Source organism: Chelon labrosus (assembly GCF_963514085.1).
Source record: "Chelon labrosus genome assembly, chromosome: 22".
Classification (NCBI taxonomy): Eukaryota; Metazoa; Chordata; class Actinopteri; order Mugiliformes; family Mugilidae; genus Chelon; species Chelon labrosus.
This window is the reverse complement of record NC_140355.1, coordinates 17,512,669-17,537,746: the sequence shown is the minus strand read 5'-3', so window position 1 is coordinate 17,537,746 and position 25,078 is coordinate 17,512,669. Positions and strand designations below refer to the sequence as shown.

General features: G+C 42.5%; 2 protein-coding genes across 7 annotated transcripts; one reads left to right on the top strand and one right to left on the bottom strand.

Annotated features, from left to right (window-relative positions):
• Positions 1-637: 637 nt before the first annotated feature.
• usp20 (ubiquitin specific peptidase 20) lies at positions 638-18,873 on the bottom strand. 5 transcript variants are annotated; one of them, XM_084572212.1, is made up of 25 exons: positions 18,659-18,873; positions 18,243-18,350; positions 17,910-17,963; positions 17,570-17,632; positions 17,306-17,446; positions 17,099-17,201; positions 16,735-16,804; positions 16,511-16,624; positions 16,298-16,397; positions 14,251-14,764; positions 13,999-14,148; positions 12,454-12,566; positions 11,541-11,713; positions 9,872-9,966; positions 9,760-9,793; positions 9,612-9,657; positions 9,310-9,490; positions 9,036-9,162; positions 8,784-8,953; positions 7,497-7,578; positions 6,408-6,516; positions 6,231-6,333; positions 6,082-6,150; positions 5,808-5,976; positions 638-5,453 (listed from the first exon to the last, which is right to left on the bottom strand). In XM_084572212.1, exons 2-24 carry the CDS (start codon positions 18,318-18,320, stop codon positions 5,819-5,821), a joined length of 2,847 nt encoding a protein of 948 aa, XP_084428338.1. In that variant the 5' UTR covers positions 18,321-18,350; positions 18,659-18,873; the 3' UTR covers positions 638-5,453; positions 5,808-5,818. The 5 variants fall into 5 exon arrangements, with proteins under 5 accessions (XP_084428338.1, XP_084428340.1, XP_084428339.1 ...); XM_084572214.1 differs by having other exon boundaries at positions 9,872-9,942; XM_084572213.1 differs by having other exon boundaries at positions 16,319-16,397.
• Positions 10,020-24,678, top strand: rpl7a (ribosomal protein L7a). 2 transcript variants are annotated; one of them, XM_084572219.1, is made up of 8 exons: positions 10,020-10,023; positions 22,696-22,816; positions 23,008-23,157; positions 23,370-23,510; positions 23,789-23,868; positions 24,116-24,246; positions 24,380-24,449; positions 24,539-24,678. In XM_084572219.1, the coding sequence occupies exons 1-8, from the start codon at positions 10,021-10,023 to the stop codon at positions 24,641-24,643; spliced, it is 801 nt and encodes a 266-aa protein (XP_084428345.1). In that variant the 5' UTR covers position 10,020; the 3' UTR covers positions 24,644-24,678. The 2 variants fall into 2 exon arrangements, with proteins under 2 accessions (XP_084428345.1, XP_084428344.1); XM_084572218.1 differs by lacking the exon at positions 10,020-10,023 and adding an exon at positions 21,747-21,791.
• The last annotated feature ends 400 nt before the right edge of the window (positions 24,679-25,078 follow it).

The following is a 25,078-nucleotide window of genomic DNA, read 5'->3' as shown; positions in this document are numbered from 1 at the left end:
TGTATAGATGCAAGTCACTGCTGTTTTTGTCTCTTACCTGCACGCAGTGTGTCCTCTGTGTGTTCCTCCTGTCTGTATTAATGCTGAGAGGACGTGCCTCGTGTCCTCTCAGCAGTCCGGTGTACATCCCTCTCGGTCTGCCTCCCGTCTGGTCTCAGTACAGCTCAGCATACGTACGGGACTTGAGATGACATCACAGCTTCTCATTTAAGAGTTGCTGTCTTTATAACTTCACCATTTTTTTTTTTAAGTAGATGTCAAAAATCACCAAAAAAAAAGAGTTTATATATCATTTCTTATTCTGTTTTGATCAAATTTGTAGTCCAGATGAACAGTGCTGAAACTGTGTCAAGAAATGACTCATGGAGTGTTACTATGATGATTTATCTGGGCTTAAAATAAATGCACCAGATGCAGGGATATCCCAGTTAGCTACACTTTATACTGCTGCAGATTCACACACTAAATTGAAGTTAATCAAATAACTACTTGCCAAATGTGGTAAACAGTAAAACTCATAGGTGCCATAGAGATATGGTCTTCTTTGCCCAGTTGCTAATTTAGCTTTAGCGCCTAATGTGGGCTGAGCACCAAAAAAGGCCCAGATGCTACATTTCCCATAATGCAACATCATATAGACAGATAATCGTTCACATAGCTCTGAGAAATTTGCTTACAGTCTTTACAAGAGTGAGAAAAGATACAGAATACAGTATGAAGATGGATCTGCTTAGCTTAGCTTAGCTTAGCTTAGCAGAAGGACTCACAGCAGGGCAACTGACTGGTATTACTTTGTCAATAGGTAATTAAGGTTTTACATCTTCGTTAGTGGCCTTTAGAGGTCCTGGTAGGCAGAATTTTTTGTACCTATGGACGGGACCAAACTCACAGATTCCCCAATTCGAGTCTTTATGGCAAGTTACCTGCACCATGGCTGTATATTTGCATATTTAACAGAGAGAAATAGGCATGTTTCCACCACAGGAACTTCAGTTTTATAGTGTATCTTCTGCATGACTGCCAAGAGTCAGTTGCTGCAGGTTGGTGGCGTGCAGAGACGGTGCTAGGAAATGAAGACAACCAATAGTCTGAAGGAACCTTTCTGTTCGAGGTACTACAAAAGTAACAGTTTATAATGTGGTAATAACCTAATACCATATCGGTTTCCTCAACAGAACAGTTTTTCCCAATAGTTCCTCTTTAGCAGTTCTCAGTGAGCATCAAAATATTTATCCAAAGGAAACAAAGAACTTTAATCAGTTTATGTTTTCTTACATTTCCGCCACATTTTTTTTTTTTAATCACAGAAAAAAACACAAAAACAAGTTCAAAACCAAGACCAGGCAATTTTAATCATACCAGTCATGAATAATTAACACCAGTTATACAGACATTATAAGACAGCCCACTGAATCGAGGTCAGCGACTTACACAAAGTCCCAAAGCTTCACCACTGTCATGACCACAAGAGCCACACACACTGTAGAATACATGGAAAACACGAGTCAGCGAAGTCGCGTCGAGTGTCATATTTTCTTCCAAGTGTGCGACCACAGCAATGCCTCGCGTCTGCCAGTGAAATGGAAACCTCACACGCATAGCTACGCGCTGCAACACGGGCAAAACAATCCCACAGGTAGGGATAATTAAATAATTACCCCGAGGGATATCTTAATACTGCGCCCGTCGCTAATGTTCAGTATCTCTAAGATGATAGAGCAAAACATTGCACAAAGATTTGTAGATTGCACTTGCGCCCCCCCACAAAAAAAGGTGTCTAAACACAGAACACGTAGTATCTCCAAAGCATTAATATTACCTCTTGTATATTGAGTCTCTCATTAATCCTGATGAATGGCTCACGAGGCACAACGCATTTTGACATGTCCGAGCAGGTCAAATAAAAGGGAGACGTTAATAACATTAAAAACAAACAACAAATTCAGTTTTTAGTTGTTTTGGATCAAACGCAAATGTAGTGCAATGACAACCCCAGGTTTGGTGGCATCTACCTGTTCAGTGTCTGAGAGGAAGAGGAGGAAAATTTAAAAAACCAACATTTGTCTTCTGGCTTTTCCCTCCAAAAAGAACTTTTTATGGTTACTCTGCAACCTGCAACCTACAACTAGCCATCCATTTGGGCCTCTTGCTTTCCCTTTAGGGTGTTTCCGGTCCGGGCCTTTGCTCAGGCCCATTTCCATCACATCTTAACGACGTGGTGGCTGACCATGGTGATAACATTATCTGTAACAATGGGGCTTTTCCTTCACAGACTCAGTCAAAATAAAGACGGTACACTCAGTGGATATTTTGAGTTAGTCTCCGCCAGCTGGCACCTAAAATTTTCCACGGACCTCTTTATAAAAGTCGGTCTTCCTGGAATTATTGTTCTTAACACATATAAAAAAAATAAATAAAAAATCTAGAGGTTTTCATGACGCAGATTTCGTAAAAGTCTACGTAGCATACGTAGATTTCATTTAATATGTTTTTATAGTTTAGAATGGAATAATTTGACACTTTGGGAGTTACCGGTGGTTAATATCACTTTCATGTTTAGATACAAAGCTGCAGCCGGCAGAAACTTGAATTCTTGTATGGATTGAACAAACAAGATATTCTCTCCGTCTTTAAGCTAACAGCTAACCAGATGCTAGCTGTACCTACCTACAAACAGCTATGAGTGGTATTCTCATGTAACGCTGTAGGATAATAAGCCTTTTGGTATATTTTCTAGTATATGAAACGATTTCTAAACAATGAAAATTCACATTAATAAGAGTGTACACCGATCAGGCATAACATTACGACCACCTTCCTAATATTGTGTTGTTCTCCCTTGTTAGTGGGGGGCCTTTGGGTCCCATGGGCCTCTGTGGACCATCCCACAGATACTTGATCAGTTTGGGATCTAGTGAATTTGAAGGGCAGGTCAACACCTTGTGCTGTTCTTTAGCGTTTTTGTGTGTGTACCTGTGTCAGGCTGTGGCCATCAAGGAGTGTCATAGCTATGGGGTGGGGGTGCCTGGTCTGGTCTTGGTGGGTGCTACATGTCTAAGTAACATCCACACCAATGAATGCCAGGTCCAAAAGTTTCCCAGCAGAACACTGAATTGTCGCAAGATGGTCAATGTTATTTACGTCTCCTGTCAGTGGTCATAATGTTGTGGATGATTGGTGTGTGACCTTCTGAGTCTTTGTTTTCAATGTCACCATTTCTACTTGGTCGTGAAATGAAACACAGCTGAGTGATTTAATGGTACACGGCTAAAAAAAAGGCCTTTCTAGTGTCAAGGTGGATGAACGCTGGGAATTTAAATGAGGTCTCCATGCGACATGGAACACAACGATTATGACGTACATTTTAACAGCCCTTCAAAGTATGCTGGGTTGAAGGAACTGCGCTCCAGTAGGGTGACTGTTTTGCAGATTAATTATTAGATCACGAGTCTTGACATTTCAGCTTGAAATCTGCTTGAATGTATGTTCAGATCTGTAATGCTGCTATAAAAAAGGAAGGGACAAACTGCAGAAGTAGGAACTACTTTACTATTTGGTAAAGAGAGTTGCGAAATAGGAAGAGCTATTCTGAGCAACACTCCCGGTTCCGGACGTTAAAGTTTCATTAATTAAAAAAAGTAAAAACACTTCTGCTTCTTGGATTGCCAAGAAACATTCTGCCCATGAAGCACCATGGACAAAATGACGTTTTTCCGGGAACATGGTTGAAATATTAAAAACCTGCCGGGCGTAACTAAAAAAAATAAATAAAAAGAAATAGTTTAAGGAAACAGAAATTAAACTGGAATGCAAACTGAGGAACCGGAAGCTTATGCCCCTTTCGCAACACTGCACTTGACGACATGAATTTCTCCACGGTTAAAAAACGAAACAAAAGATAGATAAAGGAGCATTTGGCTTATTCAGCTAGGCTTAGACTGCCATTTCTCCCAGACAGATCTTACCCTGTACCATTAAAATCAACAATTAAAATTCACTGTACAATTTAGGAAAATATGAGTCATTTCTACTGATAAACGCAGCTATGGCAAGCAATGTTTCGAATAAAAATTCCCCGTGCAGCTCCACTGACTGATTCAGAAAGAGCTGTGAGCTATCTGTTTATCAGCCTGATGTTTTTTGTGATTAAATGTGGTTAGGAGGCAAAGTTTTGATTCATCACTTCCTTCACAGGGCAGGGTAGCGCAAACTTTACCCCAGAATGTAATCAAGACGCGGTGTCTTAATTGGCGAAGAGAGTGTATTGTACGTAAACTAGAAAATGCATCATCAGCAATAACGCAATCTGCAGCTGCAAACGTATGCCTTTATAAAGCAAACACAGCAGAGTAGTGACGTTTGGGCTTTACTTGGACGTCCTGAAAACCAAACATGCACAGTTAAGAAATGATGCAAATAACCTTTTTCGCGCTAAATCGCGCTTGAAAGCAAAAAGTTTAACTGCATTGTTGGTCTATTTGGAACGGCGTCTATCTCTACCAAAAACTGATATGAGGTCATTTACACTGTTACACTGCAGAAGAACTGCAAAGCTAGCTCCTATAAGAAAAGTCTTTTATGATATTTCGTTAAACAAGATTCTCCTTTTGTCTCTCCTGCATATTCACATATCTATATACCCTTTTATACACCTATTTATTGATAGTGCCTGCACAAACAGGTGTGAGTCAATAATTGAGTCATTCCAAGCACATAAACGGATGAACTGCTTGTCTGAGCGATCTTATTCTGTCAGTGGTTTCCCCCCCAAAAAATAAAAATGAAAAGCAGTTGCAGCTGCATGCACTTTGAACCTGAACTCGGGCGCATGCATGTTCTGTAGTTTCAAAACGGACCCATTAACGGTTTTTGTAGTTCAATAACCTGACCATTACACCGACCACCGTCAGAAGCTTCCATTCCTGAGGGCTCACTGTGTAGTATTTAAGGTTGGAGGTGCAAGAGTATGATTTACTTCAGATCTCTCACTTCTTGTCTGAACTCGTTGCTTTGTAACAGCTAGTAAACAGGCATACGACAGAACGCTCGTGAATGTCTCTCGGTTGCTGCTTCCACAGCGAAGGATTAAAGTCCTCAAACTACACCTCGATCATCGCCTGCCGCGTCCAATTTGACAGTACGCGACACGGAGACACCACAGCGGCCACCGAGACACCACAGCGGCCACCGAGACACCACAGCTACCAAAACACAGCTCCAGAGATGTGACGTCTTATTATTATTATTTTTTTTACACTTTTAACACTGAGGACCAGAGTTATCCAATAAATAAACTATGTGATATTTTAAAGTACCGCTTCCTCCTCTCGCGACATGGCTTTCGGAATAATACGCTGCTACATTTACAAAGTGCTCACGACGGGTCTTCTTCACCAAGGTGCAAATTCCTCAGCTTCCTGTGAGGGCAGGAGTGGAAAGGGGAACCAGAAGACCTGGGGGAGGGGGGGTAGTGAAAGTTGGAGAAAAAAAGAAGAAGATGAGAACCAAGGGACCCTTTAATGAACCCTCAACTCCAAATTGCTAAATTGTTATTACAGCTCTTTATCAGCCGCCATTAATCTAGGCCACATCTGCAGCTATCATGCTGCCTGCTGGTATGAAGGCGTTCATGAGCTCATGTGGTTGACGTAAGCAAATTGTCTGGAAATGATGCTCGTTCAAAGACCACAGCCTCCAGGAAACTGTTACACATTATCCAAACTTCATGCTAACAACAGCGGAATGTAAGATCTTATGAGGGATTGTTGTATTTGGACGGTATAAAAAGAGTGGGAATTGTGATCCACCTCTCTTCATCTCAAAGTGCTCTCGTCTCGGCCTCGATCTTCCTCTCTCCGTGAAGGCTCTCCGGATCAGCCGGGGCTACGGTCTGTCTCACTGCAATCTCAGGGCCTCCGCCGTAAATACCCAACAAGTACTGCCATGTCTCCTCTGAAATCTGGCCATAGTCTGCGCCTTAGGAAAAAAAAAAAAAAAAAAGACACATAAAAATTAATTGGTCGTCTATTGGCTGTAGTATTTTCGTATTTTCCACCTTACTCAACCAGCGCTTAGGTTTACCTTGCTTGAGCTGTATGTGTCCTCCTTTCATAACACCAATTTTACTGTTGTCGATGGGCCCAGGTGGCTCTGAGAAAACAAATAAGAAGTCATGTGTAAAGAGGTGAAGATGAATGTGCCACTGTGTGACTCTGACCGCAGCGCCATACCGTTGTCTTTGCCCTTCACGAAGCTCTCCCACTCCCTGAACCACTGCATGCTGATGCACAGGATCACCGTCGGAGCCTCTTCAGCCTGGAACTCTTTGTTCAGCTGCAGAAGAGAGAAAAAAAGTCAGCACAAAGTATAAAGACACAAAGGCGAACCCTTGCAGAATGCAGGTTTACCTTGATGAAGGTGTCTATCTCCATTTTTCTGCGTTTAGCTAGCGCCTCAATCTCCACCTGACAGATGGCGCACATGTATAGGTGGTTGACTGCCGGGCCGCCGCCGAAACTGAGGAGATAAGCGCAAACCTTTAACATGGAGGTTGTTCAGTCAGCTCAACAAATAAAAGGTTTAGTTTTGGGATTTTTGGGAAGGTTTGTTCAGTACGATCTAAAGGGCGAATTCGGTTATGACTGTTTACTTTTGCTCAAGCTTGTTTGCTTCCAAGATCTTGAGGAGAAGCAGATTTTGTGTGAAGCAATAAAATGGCTTTTTACCACCTCACCTCATGAAACTGTTGTGGAGGACATGTCCTCAAATAACATGTAACTGGAGGTCTGGTATACAAATGCTGGAGCTCTGAAGCAGCGATGTCCTACTGCACCTTTAAGGCTCATTTAGGGTACTGCGGGAAATAGACACCGTAACCTACGCAGGTAGCCTACGCCACTGCAAGCCATTTATACTTGTGCGCTCGTCAGTCTGGCTCGCTCGGTAAAAATACCACCCAAATGCGAGTCGGCGCCGTGTCTTTTTTTGCCAGCCGGGCTTCATTTTTGTTTCCACTTCCTGCTTCAATTTCAACAATGGCGACTGAAACTTTCGCCTAAATTCGCCAATGACCAGTCATACAAATGCTTGTATCTCCGAACCTCCTCAGTTAACCTTTGCTCGATGTGCTCCATCTTTATTGATCCAAAACAATCAAATCGAAAATTGCAGAGATGGAGAAGCAGCCGGAAATCCTAAAGCGTAAATCACAGCTCCTGTGCTCTGCGTCACCATGGCGCGTAGTTACATTTCTGGTGAGGTGCACGTCAGGCTACGATGTTAGGGTCTGCGGAGTGTGCATATGCTCTGCACTGTTGCCGCAGGTATGCCGTCAAATAGACGCAGAAGCTGAAACAGCCTATTATCATGTACTACTCCAAACTTCAATATTTAAGGCTAAAGGCAATTGTAGAAAGAGACAGAAGCCAATAACATGGATATTATTAGGGTGACAAACTACTTTCATGAATTCTGTCATTCTCATGTTGCATGTTTACCTGTTGTAAAGGTACTCCCACACGTTCTGCGGAACAATCACGACCAGATCGTCTATGTAGTGGTATTTATTAGGAGGAATCCCTGTGCAGAGACATAAAACATGTCAGGGTCATTGAAGAAATATTTCCTGGCCTGTACAGTACCGGAGATAGGTGTGGTAGGTTTTTCCTTCTCCTCCTACGCATAAAATCTACACCATCACTCGTGCTGTCCTCTTAAACAATAAAGTTAGCGACTTACAATAAAGTACGGCCAACTGCCAGCTACCATACGAATTCAAAAAACACACAGTTATAACAAAAGGGTTGAGTGACGATGTGGAACACTGTGAGAACAACTTGAGCTTTGGTTTATAGGAGAGTTGAGAACAGGAATTATGTGTCTTGAGAGTTGAACGCCTACAGAGTCCAGTATCCTCTCTTGGGCAATGCTCTGTATTTTGGGAGAGATGGCTATATGCCCAAGCAAAAGAAATACAAATAGATACTGAACCACTTCTCCACATTATGTTATACACTCCAGACTCAGGTAAAACGAGCCAAAGACCAACATCTTCTGACTTTTACTCGCTAATGTGAGATTCAGATGTCAATTTTGAGTCCAATTCATGGACTGGGGGTTGCATTTTTTGCCGTTGATATCATTTCCTTGTCGTCTAAAGACTGCTGAAGGCAAGTGTTGGAACCAGGCTAAGAGGAGCATTGACTGCGAATGAAAATGGATAAAACTTCCACGTCACCCACAGGTTTCTCATGTAAAACTGAGCCAAGAGTTGCCAAGGCAGACAGCTAGCATCTTGTGAGGGCGTCCACCTGTCAGTCAAACTGGCCGCACCCTTAAATGAGCTTAACTTTAATGCTCGATATAATTAAAACAGGTTAGTTTTAGAAACTTTCGTACAGTCGTCAAGAGCGGCGACTATAGAGGCTAAGCCCGTTTTTGATCCAGGCTCTTAAATTGTTTATTTCTGCTGCGAAGTTGGACATCTGAATGAGTCTGTGGAGACTGACTCGCTTTTGGAGTCAGCGTCAAGCGGCCATACAAAGAACATCCTACTTCCACCAAAGAGTGTCATTGCTATGGGGTGGGGTTGTCTGATCTGGTCTAGGTGGGTGCTACATGTCTAAGTAACATCCATGGGAATGGCAGGTCCAAAGGTTTCCCAGCAGAACATTTAATTGCCACAAGACGGTCAATGGAGGTCCCCTTTAAGGAGGCATATACATGTTTTCTTCTCAGTGATTTAAGGTCTGATTTTGAATTTTAAAGACAGGATTACCACACACCTCCGTGCTGACAAAGAAACGTGTGATTGCTGATGGGCCCTGGTTCTGCGAAGGTGTTGAACTTGTTCAGCCACTCTCTGGAGATGTAAAACTGCAGCAGGCTGGGCTCCTTCATATTGGCCAGAGCCACCACCTTCTGCCTCTCTCTCACCGACTCCTCGCTACTTTTCCTGCAGCAAACCAGAATAACGTAGAGTCAGTGACAACAGCGTAAAAACCAGGGGGTTCTTTCTACCTATAGAGTGTGCTCACCTATAGAACAACACGTAAGCCTCTGCATTCTGCACCACCGTCTCATGAACTTCGGTAACATACTGGTCGTCAAACTCGTACCACTGGCCGTTGATCACGTTCTGACAGTAGGCTATGTAGTGTCCACCTGCATGCACGAAAAGGATGACAGAAAAGCATTCTCAGAAGCAAAGATGCGCTCAAATGAAACTTCCAAATATTGCTCTCTGCGATATGATAACCATAGAGGAAACAGCGTCTGAATCTTGATGGAGGAAATGAAACTATATCATACTTCCTGCCGTGCCATGATGACAAATAACTGACAGCAGGTCATAAGTTGTGACTTGGGATGGACTCTCTTTGGCCAGGAAGGGTCGCATGTCGAGGCCCTCCAGCGGGAAGGACACGTGGCTGCTGATCTTGAACGAGTACATGACCTCGTGCCGGAATCGTTTCAGGTGAATGCAGAGAATCTGAGCAACAAACACAGGACCAAAATAACATCAAAACCATCATGGGTACTTCATGCAGAAATACACAAGCGAAACCAAACTTATCTGCAGCAAGAAAGAGATTAGATAAGAAAGAATGTACCTCGGGAAGTTTGAGCACTTTGCAGTATTTGACACCATTTCTCAACCTGCAGAAAAGTACAGTGTCAATGAAAGCATGTGAGAAATAACAATGCTTATTTTTAAGCATGTCACTGCATATTAAAGCTAGATTTACTATACATACTCACTTTTTACATCTCTCACAGCTGTACATGTTGTCCCCTGGGGAAAGAATAAAAGTAAACATGAACCTGTGAACATGTGTGTTATGAGTAAAACAGAGACATTAAATGTGTTTACCTTTGAGTTCGTCTGCAGCGAAAAAGGCCGCGAGGCAGTCCTCTAGCGTTACCATGGGACCCCAAAACCAGCTGGGGATACAAGAGACTACAAACCTGTTTAAAGGCACAATACAAAGACATGAAATCATTCTTAGTCTGTATGCCGACATGGACCACACTGACAAAAACGACCTCCGTGGAGGTCAGCAGCTTGTAATAATTAAATGACCCCAAAAGCGATGCCGCCTTAGGGGTGTCACTGGCGGCAACAGCGTACTGAAAGGTTCGCTCCTCTCGAGTTAGTGGAACAAGGCCACAGGGGCAGGAAATGCATGTATGTCTCCACACATTAAATATCTCTTGCGTTGCTGTCTTACTCAGATACAAACGATAAAGTTAAATCGTACGCTTTTTAGTCCATATGAGGAACTTGCAACAGCCACAGGGTAACATCAGCATTTGCTCTCCTTTTAGCTCTGGTTTGGTCTACAACAGTTTCTGCAGGAAATGTATGACTGATTCTCCACTAACTTTGTCTTTTGGGGCTGTTTTGTGACGGTAGAGAAGTGTGAAGTGGGTTAAACTGTGACTTTTTGACACTAATGGGACTGAGCCAGTAGAGTTGTAAGGCAGAAAACCAAAGCAATCAGCTCAAAGATGCAAAAGGTCCACACACCTGAGAGGAAACTGCAGCTTAAGGCTCCATTCATATTCTCCATAATCATTTGATCCATTGTTTACAGAAGAACATTGATTAGAACAGCATTCAACTGCAGGTCCTTGCATAGACTTGAAAACGATGCAACTCAGGCTTCATGGATATGACTAGAGGTTTGCATCACGGTTCTGAGTTAAATACCAGTGAACCCATAAGTACGTAAGAAACGCGTAGCAAGCCAAGTCCTGTCCTGATATCTGGGATGATTAAAGCCAAGCCGCTTTTATGTCTAATGAATATCCTGTACTCTCCTGTCACAACAAAGCAGCCAGCTCATATCAAATATCTTGCTTGTGCCCCATCCACAAACTGTCCATGCGCTTGAAAAAACGCAGCATCGCTCCTGTCGAGTCGTCAGGTGGCTCAGCACTCAAAACCATGCACTTCGTCAAGCATATCGGAGCCCGCCTGTGTTTTCCACATCGCTCCAAACCATCAGTCACGGATTGACTCGAGATTGCACAGAGACTGCATGCAACGGGTGGGTGCAGGTTTTATGAAGGCTTTATCACTCTGAGGCTAGAGAAATATTATTTGCCCCGATGAAATGGAAGGAAACTCCAGACAAGAAAAGGGTAGGAAGGAAGTTTGTAGGTAAAAAGTCCAAATGAGGGAATAAATCACTGAATTCACAGAATTCAAATCAAATAAAATCCAGGAAATCGCGGAAAACTAAACACGTAGGTTGACTTGATCCGGCATGAAGATCAGTAGATGTTCTGGAAGACACATAATTGCATCCAGTGTAAAAAAAAAAAGTAAAAAATAAATTCTCAGAAGCGATGTTGCAGCCACTATCAGAAAAATCACACGATGAATCATTTTACTTGATAAAAACTGGCAGGCATAATTTTCTAAGCTAATCACGAGCCACGTCATGAGAAAAAGTCGAAATGAAACCAGAAACACGCCTAATTAAAACATACAAGTGTTTAGATTCTACTGAATGCATGTGTTGGGTCCCACTGACCGGCGTATGGAGTCCATGATGAAGGAGATCCATCCCTGCGAGCCGTAAGTTTCGGGGCACACGCCGGTTTTGACAGGCAGGTTCTGGTGGATGGAGGAGTGGAGCTTTGCCAGGTCCTCTTTGCCAGGAATAGGCAGCGATAAATCTTGGAAGGTTTCCACTGTTGTGGAGACCTGTCACACAGTCAGAGAGCTGCTTTACTCGGAATACCGCACCTCTGAGTGGGAATACGACTTCAAATAATTTACATGTCTTCAAAAGATACTGAAATAAAGGTTAATTTAATTGACATTTAAAATATGGATCATAGATTTATCACCCTCATCATGAGTTACCGGAAATGTTGAGTCATACTGCTTCGGTGGAAATATACACACTTGCCAGTTCAGAAGGTACACTAGTGAAAGCAAATGCATTCTAATATAAGAGTCCCACACTAAATCTTAGCTTCATGAAGGTCAAGGTGTTCAGAACTTGTTTAAAATAACAGAAAGCTGTTGATTCCATTGCGTTTTCATTTTGGAGGCTGTGCTTTGTAGCGCCCCTGTGTTGAACTGCATTGTGTTGCACTGACATGTGTTTTCTATTATTCTGACAAACAACATTTTAGTCAACAGGCTCGGCTAAAGAACAGAAACACTTTTGTGCAGTCCAACGACAAACTACACAAACTGTATTATTATTATTATTATTACTACATCCCTCCAACGATCACACAGTTCAAGCCCACCTCTCTGAAGCTGTTTCAACATAAACTAAACTAGAATAATCATGAATGGGGAGGAGTAGTGCAGGACTGTTATATTAGAGTGTGCCTAATGTTCTGCCAGGCGAGTGCAAGTACATATAGCAAACATGATAGGAATATGTGAGCAGCTTCCCCTGGTGTCTGAACGCGTGAAGCGCATCTCACCCTGTCGCAGGTCAAACACTGGACCAGACTGAGGATGGAGCCGTCGAAGATGTCGGAGATCACGCTGCGATAGTGAGACTGCTTCTTCTTCCTGGCGCCGAGCAGCAGCTGAGCTGGAAGACACGTGACGAGGGCAAGGGCGATTTTAGAGGACAAAGACTGGCTGGCTGACTGAGAACGTCAAACACGGCCCCCTCACTTGTCGTATGCGGGCGAAGAGAAACCGAGCAACTGAATGTTTGCCAGCTGCGATAGAACATTAGAATAAAATTAGAATAAAATTAGAACGCAATCTGCATCACTGTCGAGTGTATTAGCGTCTCCGGCTGGCAAAACTATGTGCAAGAGAGGAAATTCTGTAGACGGTTTTCAAAAACCAGACACTGCAACAGATGACACACTTTCAAAATGTCAAATGAGTAAATGCGTTTCCTTCTAGAGGTAAACATGACTCTGGGGACCTATAAACTTAAAGGATGATTACTTTAATCAGAAAAGTCTACCTAGGCTGACCTAATGTTGACCATGTTAACCTTTGCCAATTAGTAGCAAACACAATGTAATCTTAACTTAATTGTTGTGGTATTTAAGCATTTTTAACTGAAAGGTAAAGATCTTCCATTAACCCTGAATGTTTAGACACATTTAACAACAATCCATTCAATCTGAAGTATTGACAGTTTGATTAAAACCGCAAATGTACACCTGATGATGGTACAAGAGGAAAAGTCAGTGGATTAATTAACTACTAATCTGGCCGGACACTAAGGATTACCTCTACCTCATAGTTGATAACGTACACCGATCAGCCGCAACATTAAAACCAATGACAGGCAAAGGGAACAACATTAATAATCTTCAATAATATTCATGTAGATGTTACTTAGACACGTACCGCCCACCTGAACATTATTGCTGACCATAGCAACATTAGCCATCCCCAGCAGGACAAAGCAAGTCCTTTCACATCTCAAAAACTTGCTTGGGAACAACTCAAAAAACATGAAAAACAGTCCCAGACTGATCAAGTACCTACGGGGTGACCCACAGAGGCCTCTCCCTCTCAACCCATAGGACCCAAAGACTCCCCTACCAACGTCCTGGTGCCAGACACCAAAGGACACCCTCAGAAGGCCCGTGTCCCTGTCCCGATGCACCTGAACTTTGTGTGGGGGCAAAAGGGAGAACTAAACAATATCAGGCAGGGTTTAATGTTGTGGTTGATGAGCGTATTTCATCCTTAACCAAAGCTACTGATTCAAAGTATCTCCCCTTAGACTCTGTCCATCAGCAACGACAACTAGTAGGCGCCAACTGAACCTTGCACAATTACAGTAACACAAAGCAGAATACAATGCATCCATACTTTGTTAAAGATCCTTAAAATTCTTGCAAAAAAACAGCAACAATGCTTAAAAGTGACCTGGTGTATACATAAAACTTTACAAATTGCCTTGGTGCCTTGCCTTCTTGGTACAATTCTCTCGCGTAGATGTGCGCGAGTCTGCAGAAACAAAGAAGCCTCTTAACTAGATGTCCGCTCACCTTTTTTGAAGGAGTACACAGGCCCTGCAGAGCGGAGGGGGCTGGAGCGCGGCGGACTGGAGGACAGTTTAGGATGTAAATCCTGAAGGGTTCGCACAGGACTACAGGGAGTGGACTGTGGCTGAGCCATAGATGCTTCATTGTCTGGCTCTAGAAAACAGCACATTGGAGGCACAAGATTGAAAGTTTAGAGATAAATGATCATATGGTAGGAGTGTGACATTTTAAAATCCACTTTAATATTTGCTGTACCTGAGGTGTTGTTGCTTTGGACTTGACCCTGCCCTGCATTAGATGTCTGGTTGTTCTCTTGACTTTGGACTTCGGTGTTTGGCGTTGGTGCCGATTCCTCTTCCTCCCCCCTCTCAGGAACACCCTCCTCAGCTGCTGTGTCCACATCGGCGTCCTCATCCATCTCTTGTGAGCCTCCGTGGAGCGGTGAGCCTGAAACCCTCCTTTCCTTCAGCCTCTCCTTCTCTGAGATCAGCGCGCCGCCACTGACGCCCACCATTCCCACTGCCGGCGACCTGACCCCGTCACACTCGTCCTGCAAGAGCAGCTCGCTGTCGCCCACGCCTCCTCCCTCCCCCCGGTCGCTGCTGGAGCCGGAGTCACAGGATAAGAATTCATCCTCGGACGGGGATCGGTCTCCGTCTCGTCTCTCCTCCCCGTCACTTCCCTCCCCGCTCATGCTGCACTCTGTCAGGGGCTCTTTCAGCTCCTCGTGTAACTGATCCATCAGGCAGCGCAGGAACTCCTGAGTGTCCTGCAGCAAGAAAAACACATTGCATTACCTCAACAAGAGGATGCATGAATGTGGCTGCATTCACAGAGACAGGACTTCTGCAAAGAAGTCAGACATGCATAAAAAGATTTCTGTACCACTTCAAAACAAGATGCATACAAAGATGGATTTGTGAGCAGTTTGTATGTTTGCAAGAAATGATCCTGTGCATTATTAAGACTCACTACTATCGACACAAAGAAAAACTCTTGTCCATATCCATCAGAAATCAAACATGCAGAAATTGAAAACATTTTCCAACTGGATTTCAAAGACAGTAGTTCGGTGTCTGGGGAATTTAAGCAATACAATGTAAAATTAGACAATCTCCAATGTGCTCTTCTTGTCAGTGTTTCATTTTACAGCTAAGGTGTAACATGATGGGCTTAGTCCTGTCTCTCTTCAGGTGGAAGATGTCTGTCGTATCAATTATCCCCGCAAAAGTTAAAGGGAAATATACTAACTTACTACTCTTGTGTCAGTACACTAAATATAAAGTGAGAGCCAGCAGCTGATTAGCTTAGCATGGTAGGAAACGGGTAGTTTGGCTTTGTCCATGGGTTAGAGATTTCTTTTTCAGTTTGTACAAAATCTGAAGTGTATAATAAAAAGTTGTGGCTAGCTGTTTCCTCCTTACTTACAGTCTTTATGCTAAGCTAAGCTAACTCCTTATATTTGCTAAAAATGCATTTCCAAAAATGTGGAACTGCTCCTTTAATAAATGCACTGCTAAACATCTAAGAAAGTGTACTTTTTTGATTAAGCCTAGCGTCAACTCTACTCCTGAAATGAGGACTTTTCCAAACATCACAGATCCATTTTAGTTTGAAAACTCTGGGGTTGCGTTTTACTCTTAACAGGCAGCAATAGAGACGCCCACATTCCCTTCCTAATTTCGTGTTATCAGTCAATATATATAATTAACCACCACTAACTACCAGTGGTTAATTCAACATGCAAATTAGCAAATTAGAGGTATTGTCTATGCTAGCAAATGGCATACCGCAGTATCACGCAACAACTGCCTACATGCACAGGAGGCACAGTATTGTTTGATTGTTTTGCAACAGTTCACGTGTCCATTAGCGTTACCGGCCATACACTGAGAGCTATGAGTTGTTGTTTTTACAGTATGCACAGAGATTGCCAGTATTTCTGAAACAGCGTTAAAACATTTGTCTTAAAGGATATGTTCCCAGTTTTGCAGGTTTGTCCTCAAACAACAATCAGGCGCTCATAAGAACCCCGAAAACATTTGTGCCTGCAGGATTGATCTGCCCTGTTCATAACCGCCATTAGAATCCCTTCCTTTAGCAACTGACGGTAGTTTTAAGGCGGACCTGAAAAACTGTGATCGTATTCTTTAAGACACACAAATGGGTAGGCAGCTCAGACAAAGCCATTCATTATTTATAAAACATGAGTCATTTTCAAATAATATGTAAGGAGAATCACAGTATAAAAAAAAAAAAAGACAATGTCAGGCTGCTGTTGAGTGATGCTAGATGTAGTTACCTGCTGGGTGCTTGCCCCTACCTGCTGAGCGTAACCACGAAACATGGGGTTTACTAGTTTGATGCCGTGGGACAGGCTGGTAGGGACGACATAGCTGGGCCTGAGACGGCAGCAATCACGAGAGATTTAAAGATATTTCATTATGAACCAACCGTGCAAGCTGCAGATGTGCCATTCAGTAGTTTTCTGTCACTTTCTTTATGCGTTCATTACCGTTTTTTATGCCAGAGCTCTGAGATGAGTTTCTGGTAGCTCTTACACAGAGCAGGCTTCTTATCAGTGCGTACCAACCCACTGCAGTCCAGGAAGAACTGAGTAAGAGGGGGACTGGTGGGGAAAGAGAGGGGGGCGGGGGGGGATTGAATTAGAACAACAGTTACAGAAGAAAAACACATCACTGGTGACGGATCAAACGCAGTGAGGGGAAGTGAACTCACCAGTTCGACAGAGCTTGAAGAGCGGCATTCATGTAGCAGGAGTTTCCAATATTTTTCATTCCAGTTAAGCCTTCAAAAAAAATAAAAAATAAAAAAAACATCTATAAAGCTTTTTGTGTTCCCAGGGAGAAGTGATTAAACCACAAAACTGAGACATACACTCACACAGAGAGCACATTGACAAGAGAATTATCAACAACTATCACTGCTACTCTGGATTAAAAGTAAAAAGGCTAAAAACTTTTTAAATATGGCGTCTGTGACATGCTGATTCATAAATGTTTTCTTAATGAGGGTGTTTCCTACAGAGGCTTTTTGTTACACCACATATTGTTGTTTAGCATAAGAAATGTTGAAAGTGTACCTCTTGGCTTAAGTTCATCCTCGTCTGATTCTGAGCCTTCTTCTTCTGCCACAGCAATTGGTACTGCTTTTAGCGGGTGGCCTACTGGCTGAGGAGCTGCCTCCTAAGAAAACAATTAATAGATATTTTAAGTAGTGTTTTTATTTAAATCGATCAAGCAAGGAGACAGAGAGAGATATTAATTAGCTGACGGGGCTGAGGTCGTACCTGCTCTGTGGCTTTACAGTGGTGTGGTGTGGCCGGTACGGGCACCAGGGCGGGCCTGCTCTCCAGAAACACCTCCCGCTCACACACGTAACACCAGATCCTGAACGTCGTCAGGTTCACTGTCAGGTTGTGCTTCTTAGCCTGGAGGAAAGCACGCAAACAATCATTTATTTTTTATATTAATTAATTAATGTAACATGTTGCATCAAGTAGACAAAGAAATGAAAATGTCTTGCAGGTGTATTTAGCGTGAGAGGGTTTTACCTGTGCATGGAGGGTGCTGTGATCAGAGTAGGACTCTCCGCAACCTACATAAGGGCAGTCACTCTAACAAAGCAGAAACACTGAGTGAGATGGGATCTTACAGCTTTTTTTATATTGTAAACGTGCACATTTGCTGTCACTGCAGTTATAAATACAAAATGAGCCCCTAAATGTTATAATTACACAGTTATTGTTAATTATTGAGCATTCATCTGGCTCTCTTATCTCACACGACACACAGCAAGTGCAGCAGCAACTGCAGTGGCATCATTTATGTCAGGTGCAAAAGCATAATTTTAATCATCTGAAAATAATTCTGATCACTTAAAAAGCTGCTAACCTGCAGACAGGCCCACAGGTTTGGGCCCCCGGCTCCACAAGACTGGCATGTTCCCTGCAGACAGAGGCAGATAATATTAATAGAATGAAGTCTAAAAGAAGGGAATAAGAAGTATATAAGCGGACACACATTTTAGCTCATTTACAGTAAACACAGCAAGATATAAAACAAGATATGAGCTTCCAGCGCTCCCATGGTACAAAGTGGATTGATCATCACTCCTATAATAGCCTTAAGTGGGGAGCTGGCAGCAGTACACACGGACAATAATCTACACAGGGCATCTTTGACATGAGGAAGCGTGCAGTTTACAGTAAATGAATGAAGGCTCACTTTAGATTTCTGGAGGAGATCCTCGGTGGTCACCTCGCCTATTGAGTCCAGGTGAGGACAGATGTCTTGTTCAGCCATATCTACTCACTTTCTTCAGGGGGACGGTTGCTATTTTGACAGAAAAACAAACGTGTAGTAATTCAGAGGAGGATGTGGTAGCCAAAGCTAGCTTAGTCATCTCAATACCAAACACGATCTGCACACACAGAAATGATACACACAGTCTGCGGTTAGTTGTGGTTAACAGCTAAAACACATATCAACTGTACGTTGCTGTTTAGGCTACCCTTTCTAAACAACCCGGCAAATGTATGCAGGGAATCTGACACCTCTGCAAAGTAAAAGGCCTAATGTTTACCAACGAGAGCTCAGACATCATCTGCAGCGATGGCAGCAGCTGCTTTTCATGTATTTACCAAAAGAAGCGGCTCCCACGACGGCAAGGGTTATTACTCATCTCCTTGTAATCGATCCATGTTGAATGCGGGGAGGTGACGGTGTGCTAGCAGCGGGAGAGACCGAGGAGACGAGCCGAGCCGACGCAATACCCCCGGTGTACCATCCCCAAACAATCCCCCTCTTCAACCCCATCCGCAGCGCAGCACGGCACAGCACGGCACGGCGCGACGCAAAAACTGGAGGAGGCACGTCAGCCTCTAAACCCAGCCCACTGTTTTAAAAAGCCGGCCCAATGTAATAAATGCAGTATAAGTTGTTTTTTTTCTTATTAAGAAAATGTCTGTACCGAATTTATTGTTGTTTAGCAAGCTTACTAGCCAGCTAGCTAGATACATAGACATTTTATTCAATAAGTATATGATTTTTTTTTGTTTGCGGATGTGACGTATTGGTGTGCGTCAGTTAAATGGGTCCCTCGAGTCAGGGGAATAGTTGTTGTTAACATCTGACCGAGTAAATATCTCTTATTATTCATTCTTTGGGAGTTAAAGCCGGGACCCAATCCCAATTTTCAAAGCGAGAAAATTACATAAAAGACATTAACTGAAAATTTTCAATAAAATTTGCATCTATTCACAATTTGTCCACTGAGGGTCGCGCTGCTTCAGTTGAGACCCAGAAATTGGACTCATTGTTCTTAAGAAATTCCAATTACTTGTTCTGTAACAGGCTACTTCACTAAATGTAGACATTTTCATAAAATATTCGTACTTCTTTGCACTAAAACAAAGTGAAAAATCTGGAGTTGTCGTTATATGAAGGTTATTGTACTATTATGTTACTGGTCCGGTCTGCTTGAGCTCAAACTGGGCTGTGTATGTTGCCGCTGAACTAAAATGATTTTTACATCTCAGGTCTATGGTAAATATCTTTACACTCACTTGTCGGGTCATTTTTGGACCACTACTATTAAAATATTTTAGAAACAGCAAGAGAAAACAGTTGTGACTAGACAAAATTGTGACTTTAATTATTTAAAAAAGCTTTTTTTAAATAATTAAAGTCACAATTTTGTACGGAGATTAAAAGGCAAACTTAAACATCGTTCAATAAAGTAAAATACTAAAGACAAAACAAATTTGTCCCGTAAGAAAAAATGTCAGAACTATGTTTTTACACTAAAAATATATTGTTTCAACATATATTGAACAACAAGACCAAAGAGATGGTGATCGACTTCAGGAGGAAGGGAACAGCTCCTCAGCCCCTCAGCATCCTGGGTAGGGATGTGGAGGTGGTGGAGGATTACAAATACCTGGGAGTGACCATCGACAACAGACTGAACTGGAGGACCAACAGTACTGCTGTGTACAAGAAGGGCTGCAGCAGACTCTATTTCCTAAGGAAACTGAAGTCCTTCAACGTGTGCAGCAAGATGCTGGAGATTTTCTACCAGTCTGTTGTGGCCAGCACACTTTTCTCCGCTGTGGTCTGCTGGGGGAACAGCATTACAGCCAGTGACGCCAACAGACTGAACAAACTGATCAGGAAGGCTGGCAATATTATTGGCTGCAGACAGGACACTTTTGAATCGGTGGTGGAGAGGAGGACTCTGAACAAACTGTTATCAATCATGGATAACCCTGACCACCCTCTCCACCACACAATAGACAGACAACGGAGCACCTTCTCCAGAAGGCTCAGACAACTTCGTTGTCTCAAAGAACGCTACAGGAAATCTTTCCTGCCCCAAGCCATCAGTCTGTACAACTCCTCATCTGTGTGTGACGGATGACACTCTGGACTTTTGTTTCTTCTTGCACATTTGCACATGGTTGTTTTGGGTAATTGGCTGTAAATTTTTAATCTTACCTATATGGATGGATTTATTTGTCCTATGCAGAAAATTGTTCTGTGCCATACAGTACATCTGATACATTTATACAAAGACAGTAAGACAGACAAGACGAAATACAAGACAGAATATACAACAGAATTTCCCTCACCCCAACCACCCCCACCCTACCATACCCCCACACATTCACAACATCTGGACAGAAGACACAGACCCCACTACACATAAACAGGATAATAAAGTGCAGTTGTGCATACTGTGACAGTCCAGCTGGAAAGAAAGTGCATGGTGCTATTTAAAGTGCTGTCCTACAGGTAACTTCTTGTTCATCAGTGTAATACTGGTTGGAATGAATGACCGACTGGCTCGATTTGTTTGGAAAGAAGGTGACCTGAACCTCCTCCCTGATGGCAACACCTCATATGCCTGGTGTAGGGGATGTGACAGATCTTCATTTATTGCTTGACCTTTCTTCACTACCCTTCTTTCACAGGTCACAGCCATACTGTCTAGTTTTTGCCCCGCAACCTTGCTGGCCATGTTGACTATCTTGCTCAGTTTGTTTTTATTGGTCACAGACAAGGAGAAATACCAGGCAACACAACAAAAAAGTAGCATGCTCTCCACAAATGAGTACACCTCATTGCAATCTAATTTAACATTTCTTTTTAATATCCACTTTTAATATTCACTTATTCACTTATCTTATAATCTTGTTAATATTGTGTATACTTTTGTTCTTTTTTAGTTCTATATTTTTATTGTTGATTTTAGCTTTGTTATATTTATGTATGGTTGAATGCCTGTACATTGCTGCTGCAACAGAGAAATTTCCCAGTTTGGGATTAATAAAGAAACTATCTATCTATCTATCTATCTATCTATCTATCTATCATATTCACTTTATATTATATATTTCCACTAGATATTTCACTTATATACACATAAACAATACATTTACAATATAAACAAAGTTTGTTTTAATATACAAATTGTCCAGAGGATAATAAGTTTCGTAGTAACGCCGTGATTCTGCGATGGGACGTTAAAACAAATCCCCTCTGTTCCGTTGAGAATGACGTACGAAGCGTATTAAGGCTCTACGTAAATGTATTTATACACAGATCCTGAGTCAGTATCCAAATTTTTTAAAACAACGAGGCTGAATTAGGCGAGTAGCCGTGAAATCTGACCTCGGATCAGTTCGAATGAAGCCTCGTTAACCACCTTGCAAGCCTCGCGGTATTTACGCTACCCAGAATCCCTCGGTCTTCCTTTCTGCCTGAACCGACATGGTGGGTGCATAGCCGTTTCTTCTGAGGAATTATTTGAGCTGTTGTATCTGCTTGCATCCTTGTCTGCACGACTATCCTTGTATTCCAGATTGTGTCTATCAATTGTTTAAAGTCTTTATGTGGATATAATGTCGATATTATTTTTTTAAGTTGTGTTGTTTTGGGCTAAAACTTGGATTAAGTGGCCAGGAGTGTAGCCGGTACGAACAGCGCTGTGGCTAGCAGAAGCTAAAGCTAACCTTGGTGAACACGCTTTACTTCAGGAGCTCGTTTCCATTTTTTTTCTATTTTTTTTTAATTGAAGTTTACCTTTTAACCTTAAAATACTTAATGTGAGGTGTAGCGGGACTCTATTGGGACGCTGGTCTCTGTCCCTAGTTAGCTAGCTAGCTAGCTTAACCGGTAGTGTTGAGTGAATGGGCCCAAGCATTGCCTCCGTTGGTAGAAACGTTGCATTTGGCAGCCATTGTGTAAATATAGGCCACGTTTGCGCCGTCTCTGGTATATCAGAATTCCTGTTTCATATCTGTTTTTGTTTTATTTATAGGGCAGGTTGATTGTCTCTAGCTAAGTATTTCCTGTGTGGCATGTCTTAATATCAGTGTAGCAGCATGGGTGTTTGGCTAGCTGCATTCAGTTTTTGCTTTTACAGTTTTGGTAATTGTTGCAGACTTTTCTGCTGATGTGCTTTGGAAATTGTTTTAGGAAATACGAGGTTGTATAGGACAAGTATAAGTTGCTTTCTAATTAATGGATGCTAAATCATGCATTCTTGTTAATTTACCATGTTGATACATAAGCGTCCTGTACTTGGGTAATGCTTACACTTTATTTTAGATTGACACTTGAAGTCAGACTTTAAAATGATAGAAACTTTAATATGTTCCTGTGTTTTTCTTCTCAGCCTAAGGGAAAGAAGGCTAAGGGGAAGAAGGTGGCACCTGCCCCTTCTGTGGCCAAGAAACATGAGGCCAAAAAAGTCGTCAACCCCCTGTTCGAAAAGAGGCCAAAGAACTTTGGCATCGGTGAGTAACCTTTGGGGGCATTTTTGGGTGAACTTAATATCGTAATGGTGCAGATGATGTAACGGAATATTTGCTATCTTAACAACGATGAAGACAATTTTTCCCACCAAGATCGCTGATGCACTTTAGATTTTATAAGACGAGGTCGTGCTTCTCTTGTCATGATACTGAAAGTTTGTTGTCTACCACAGGCCAGGATATTCAGCCAAGGCGTGATTTGACACGCTTTGTGAAGTGGCCCCGTTATATCCGCCTGCAAAGGCAGCGCTCCATCCTGTACAAGCGTCTGAAGGTTCCCCCTGCAATCAACCAGTTCACCCAGGCTCTGGACCGCCAGACCGGTAAGATTAGCAACTTTGCACATACGTTTGAGTATTGCGGTTGTATGGGTTTACTTCCATTTCTACTTTGCAAATGATGTTAAAGGATATTTGCTATCTGATCAGCTATGCTGACCTTTCCACCAAGATCACTGATGCACTTGCTTGCATTGTTTTGTGGGCACTATTCAGTTGTCAAATTTTTAAGTTTTCTTTGTCCCTGTCCTCCTCAGCCACACAGCTGTTCAAGCTGGCCCACAAGTACAGGCCAGAGACCAAGCAGGAGAAGAGGCAGAGGCTGCTGGCTCGCGCTGAGCAGAAAGCAGCCAAAATGGGAGATACCCCTACAAAGAGGCCTCCTGTCCTCCGTGCAGGTGAGAGAAAGGGAATAAGCTACTGTATCTGAGGAGCTGTGTAATTTAGTAAATGTATTAAATGTAGATGGATAGCAGTTGTCCAAAACCATTTATTAAGTGTCCTATTGTAGCGTTGTCTAACTTGGCCTGGATGCAGTGATGACTAGAATTTCTTCACCTGACACCTGATGCTTTTGAGCTTTTTAACCCTGAGCACTGGCCAAAATATGAACTCATATATTCTGGGCAGTGCGTTAGCAGATCAGAAGTAAAGTGCATTTTCCCCTTCTGTACAGGTGTGAACACTGTCACCTCTCTGGTGGAGAGCAAGAAGGCCCAGCTGGTGGTCATTGCCCACGATGTGGATCCAATTGAGGTAAGATTTGTCCGATGTTTTGACTTATTGATTGCAGTTCAGTGTGGACAGTGGTCACTAGCAATGATGTCTGAATTTCTTCACCTGAATCCTCTATGTGGATCAAAACACGAGCTTTTTAACCCTGAGCAATGACCACCAACACATTAGATATCTTTGTCAATTTAAACATTTAGTTTTTACTTGGATTACCTATAGTTGAAATGTATCCCTCAAACACTAATACTTGGTACCGCTTTTGTTGTAGCTCGTCGTATTCCTCCCTGCTCTGTGTCGCAAGATGGGTGTTCCATACTGCATTGTCAAGGGCAAGGCAAGACTGGGCAGACTGGTGCACAGAAAGACATGCACTTCAGTTGCCTTCACACAAATTAACCCGTAAGTAAGCACATAAATTGAGCCGTTGTTCCCGAGTGAGACATTATGTTTCCCTATGTTACTTCCATGTTTAAACTCAGCTGTTTTCTGTCTTTAAAGTTAATGTGTTGACTGTCTTTGTTTGCTCTCCTAGTGAGGATAAAGGTGCACTTGCCAAGCTCGTGGAAGCCATCAAGACCAACTACAACGACAGATACGAGGAGGTAAGAATGAACTGTGATCTCCTCATTTTAACATCTCATGTAATAAATTGCTTCATTTTATTTACACTTTGTGTGAACTTGTTTTCCAGATCCGTCGTCACTGGGGAGGTGGCATCATGGGCCCCAAATCCACAGCTCGCATCACTAAGCTTGAGAAGGCAAAGGCCAAGGAACTGGCAACCAAGCTTGGTTAATTTGTTTGGAATAAAAAATATATGTCCTAAAAGGAGACACTGTGTTGTTATTGTTCATACTAAATATGATATTTTGGAACCACATTGTAGATGTAGAATATTCAGCACTGTAATGGCAGAAAACTAGTCTTATTTATTCTGTATGTTTACAAACGGGATGCAGCATGTAGTTACTGTCAGTTACCACACTTTGAAATGAACTGATAGATAAAAATTGTAGTAAGCCAAATATATCAAGCAGTAGAAACAGTGAGAAGTCTGTGTATTATACAGGCAATGTTTTCCCTGGCCACAAGGTGTCTGTGGAAAAGGCATGTGGGTGTAGTTTTGGGGGGAGTTGACAGTGGGTAGGGAAGCAGCTGGGGACTGAAGAGTTCACTGCTCTGAGTGTACACTGTTAATTAATGGATGCGTCAGATGCAGAAAATATCCCTA

Coding starts and splice junctions, on each gene's coding strand:
- rpl7a (XM_084572219.1), top strand. Junction 23,511..23,788: donor GCCTCCTGTCCTCCGTGCAG/GTGAGAGAAAGG, acceptor CCTTCTGTACAG/GTGTGAACACTGTCACCTCT. Junction 24,247..24,379: donor GCCTTCACACAAATTAACCC/GTAAGTAAGCAC, acceptor TTGCTCTCCTAG/TGAGGATAAAGGTGCACTTG.
- usp20 (XM_084572212.1), bottom strand. CDS start 18,320: ATGGCTGAACAAGACATCTGTCCTCACCTGGACTCAATAGGCGAGGTG. Junction 12,567..13,998: donor TGTGTACTCCTTCAAAAAAG/GTGAGCGGACAT, acceptor CGTGTCTTCCAG/CTCAGCTGCTGCTCGGCGCC. Junction 11,714..12,453: donor AGTGTTTGACCTGCGACAGG/GTGAGATGCGCT, acceptor ACTGTGTGACAG/GTCTCCACAACAGTGGAAAC.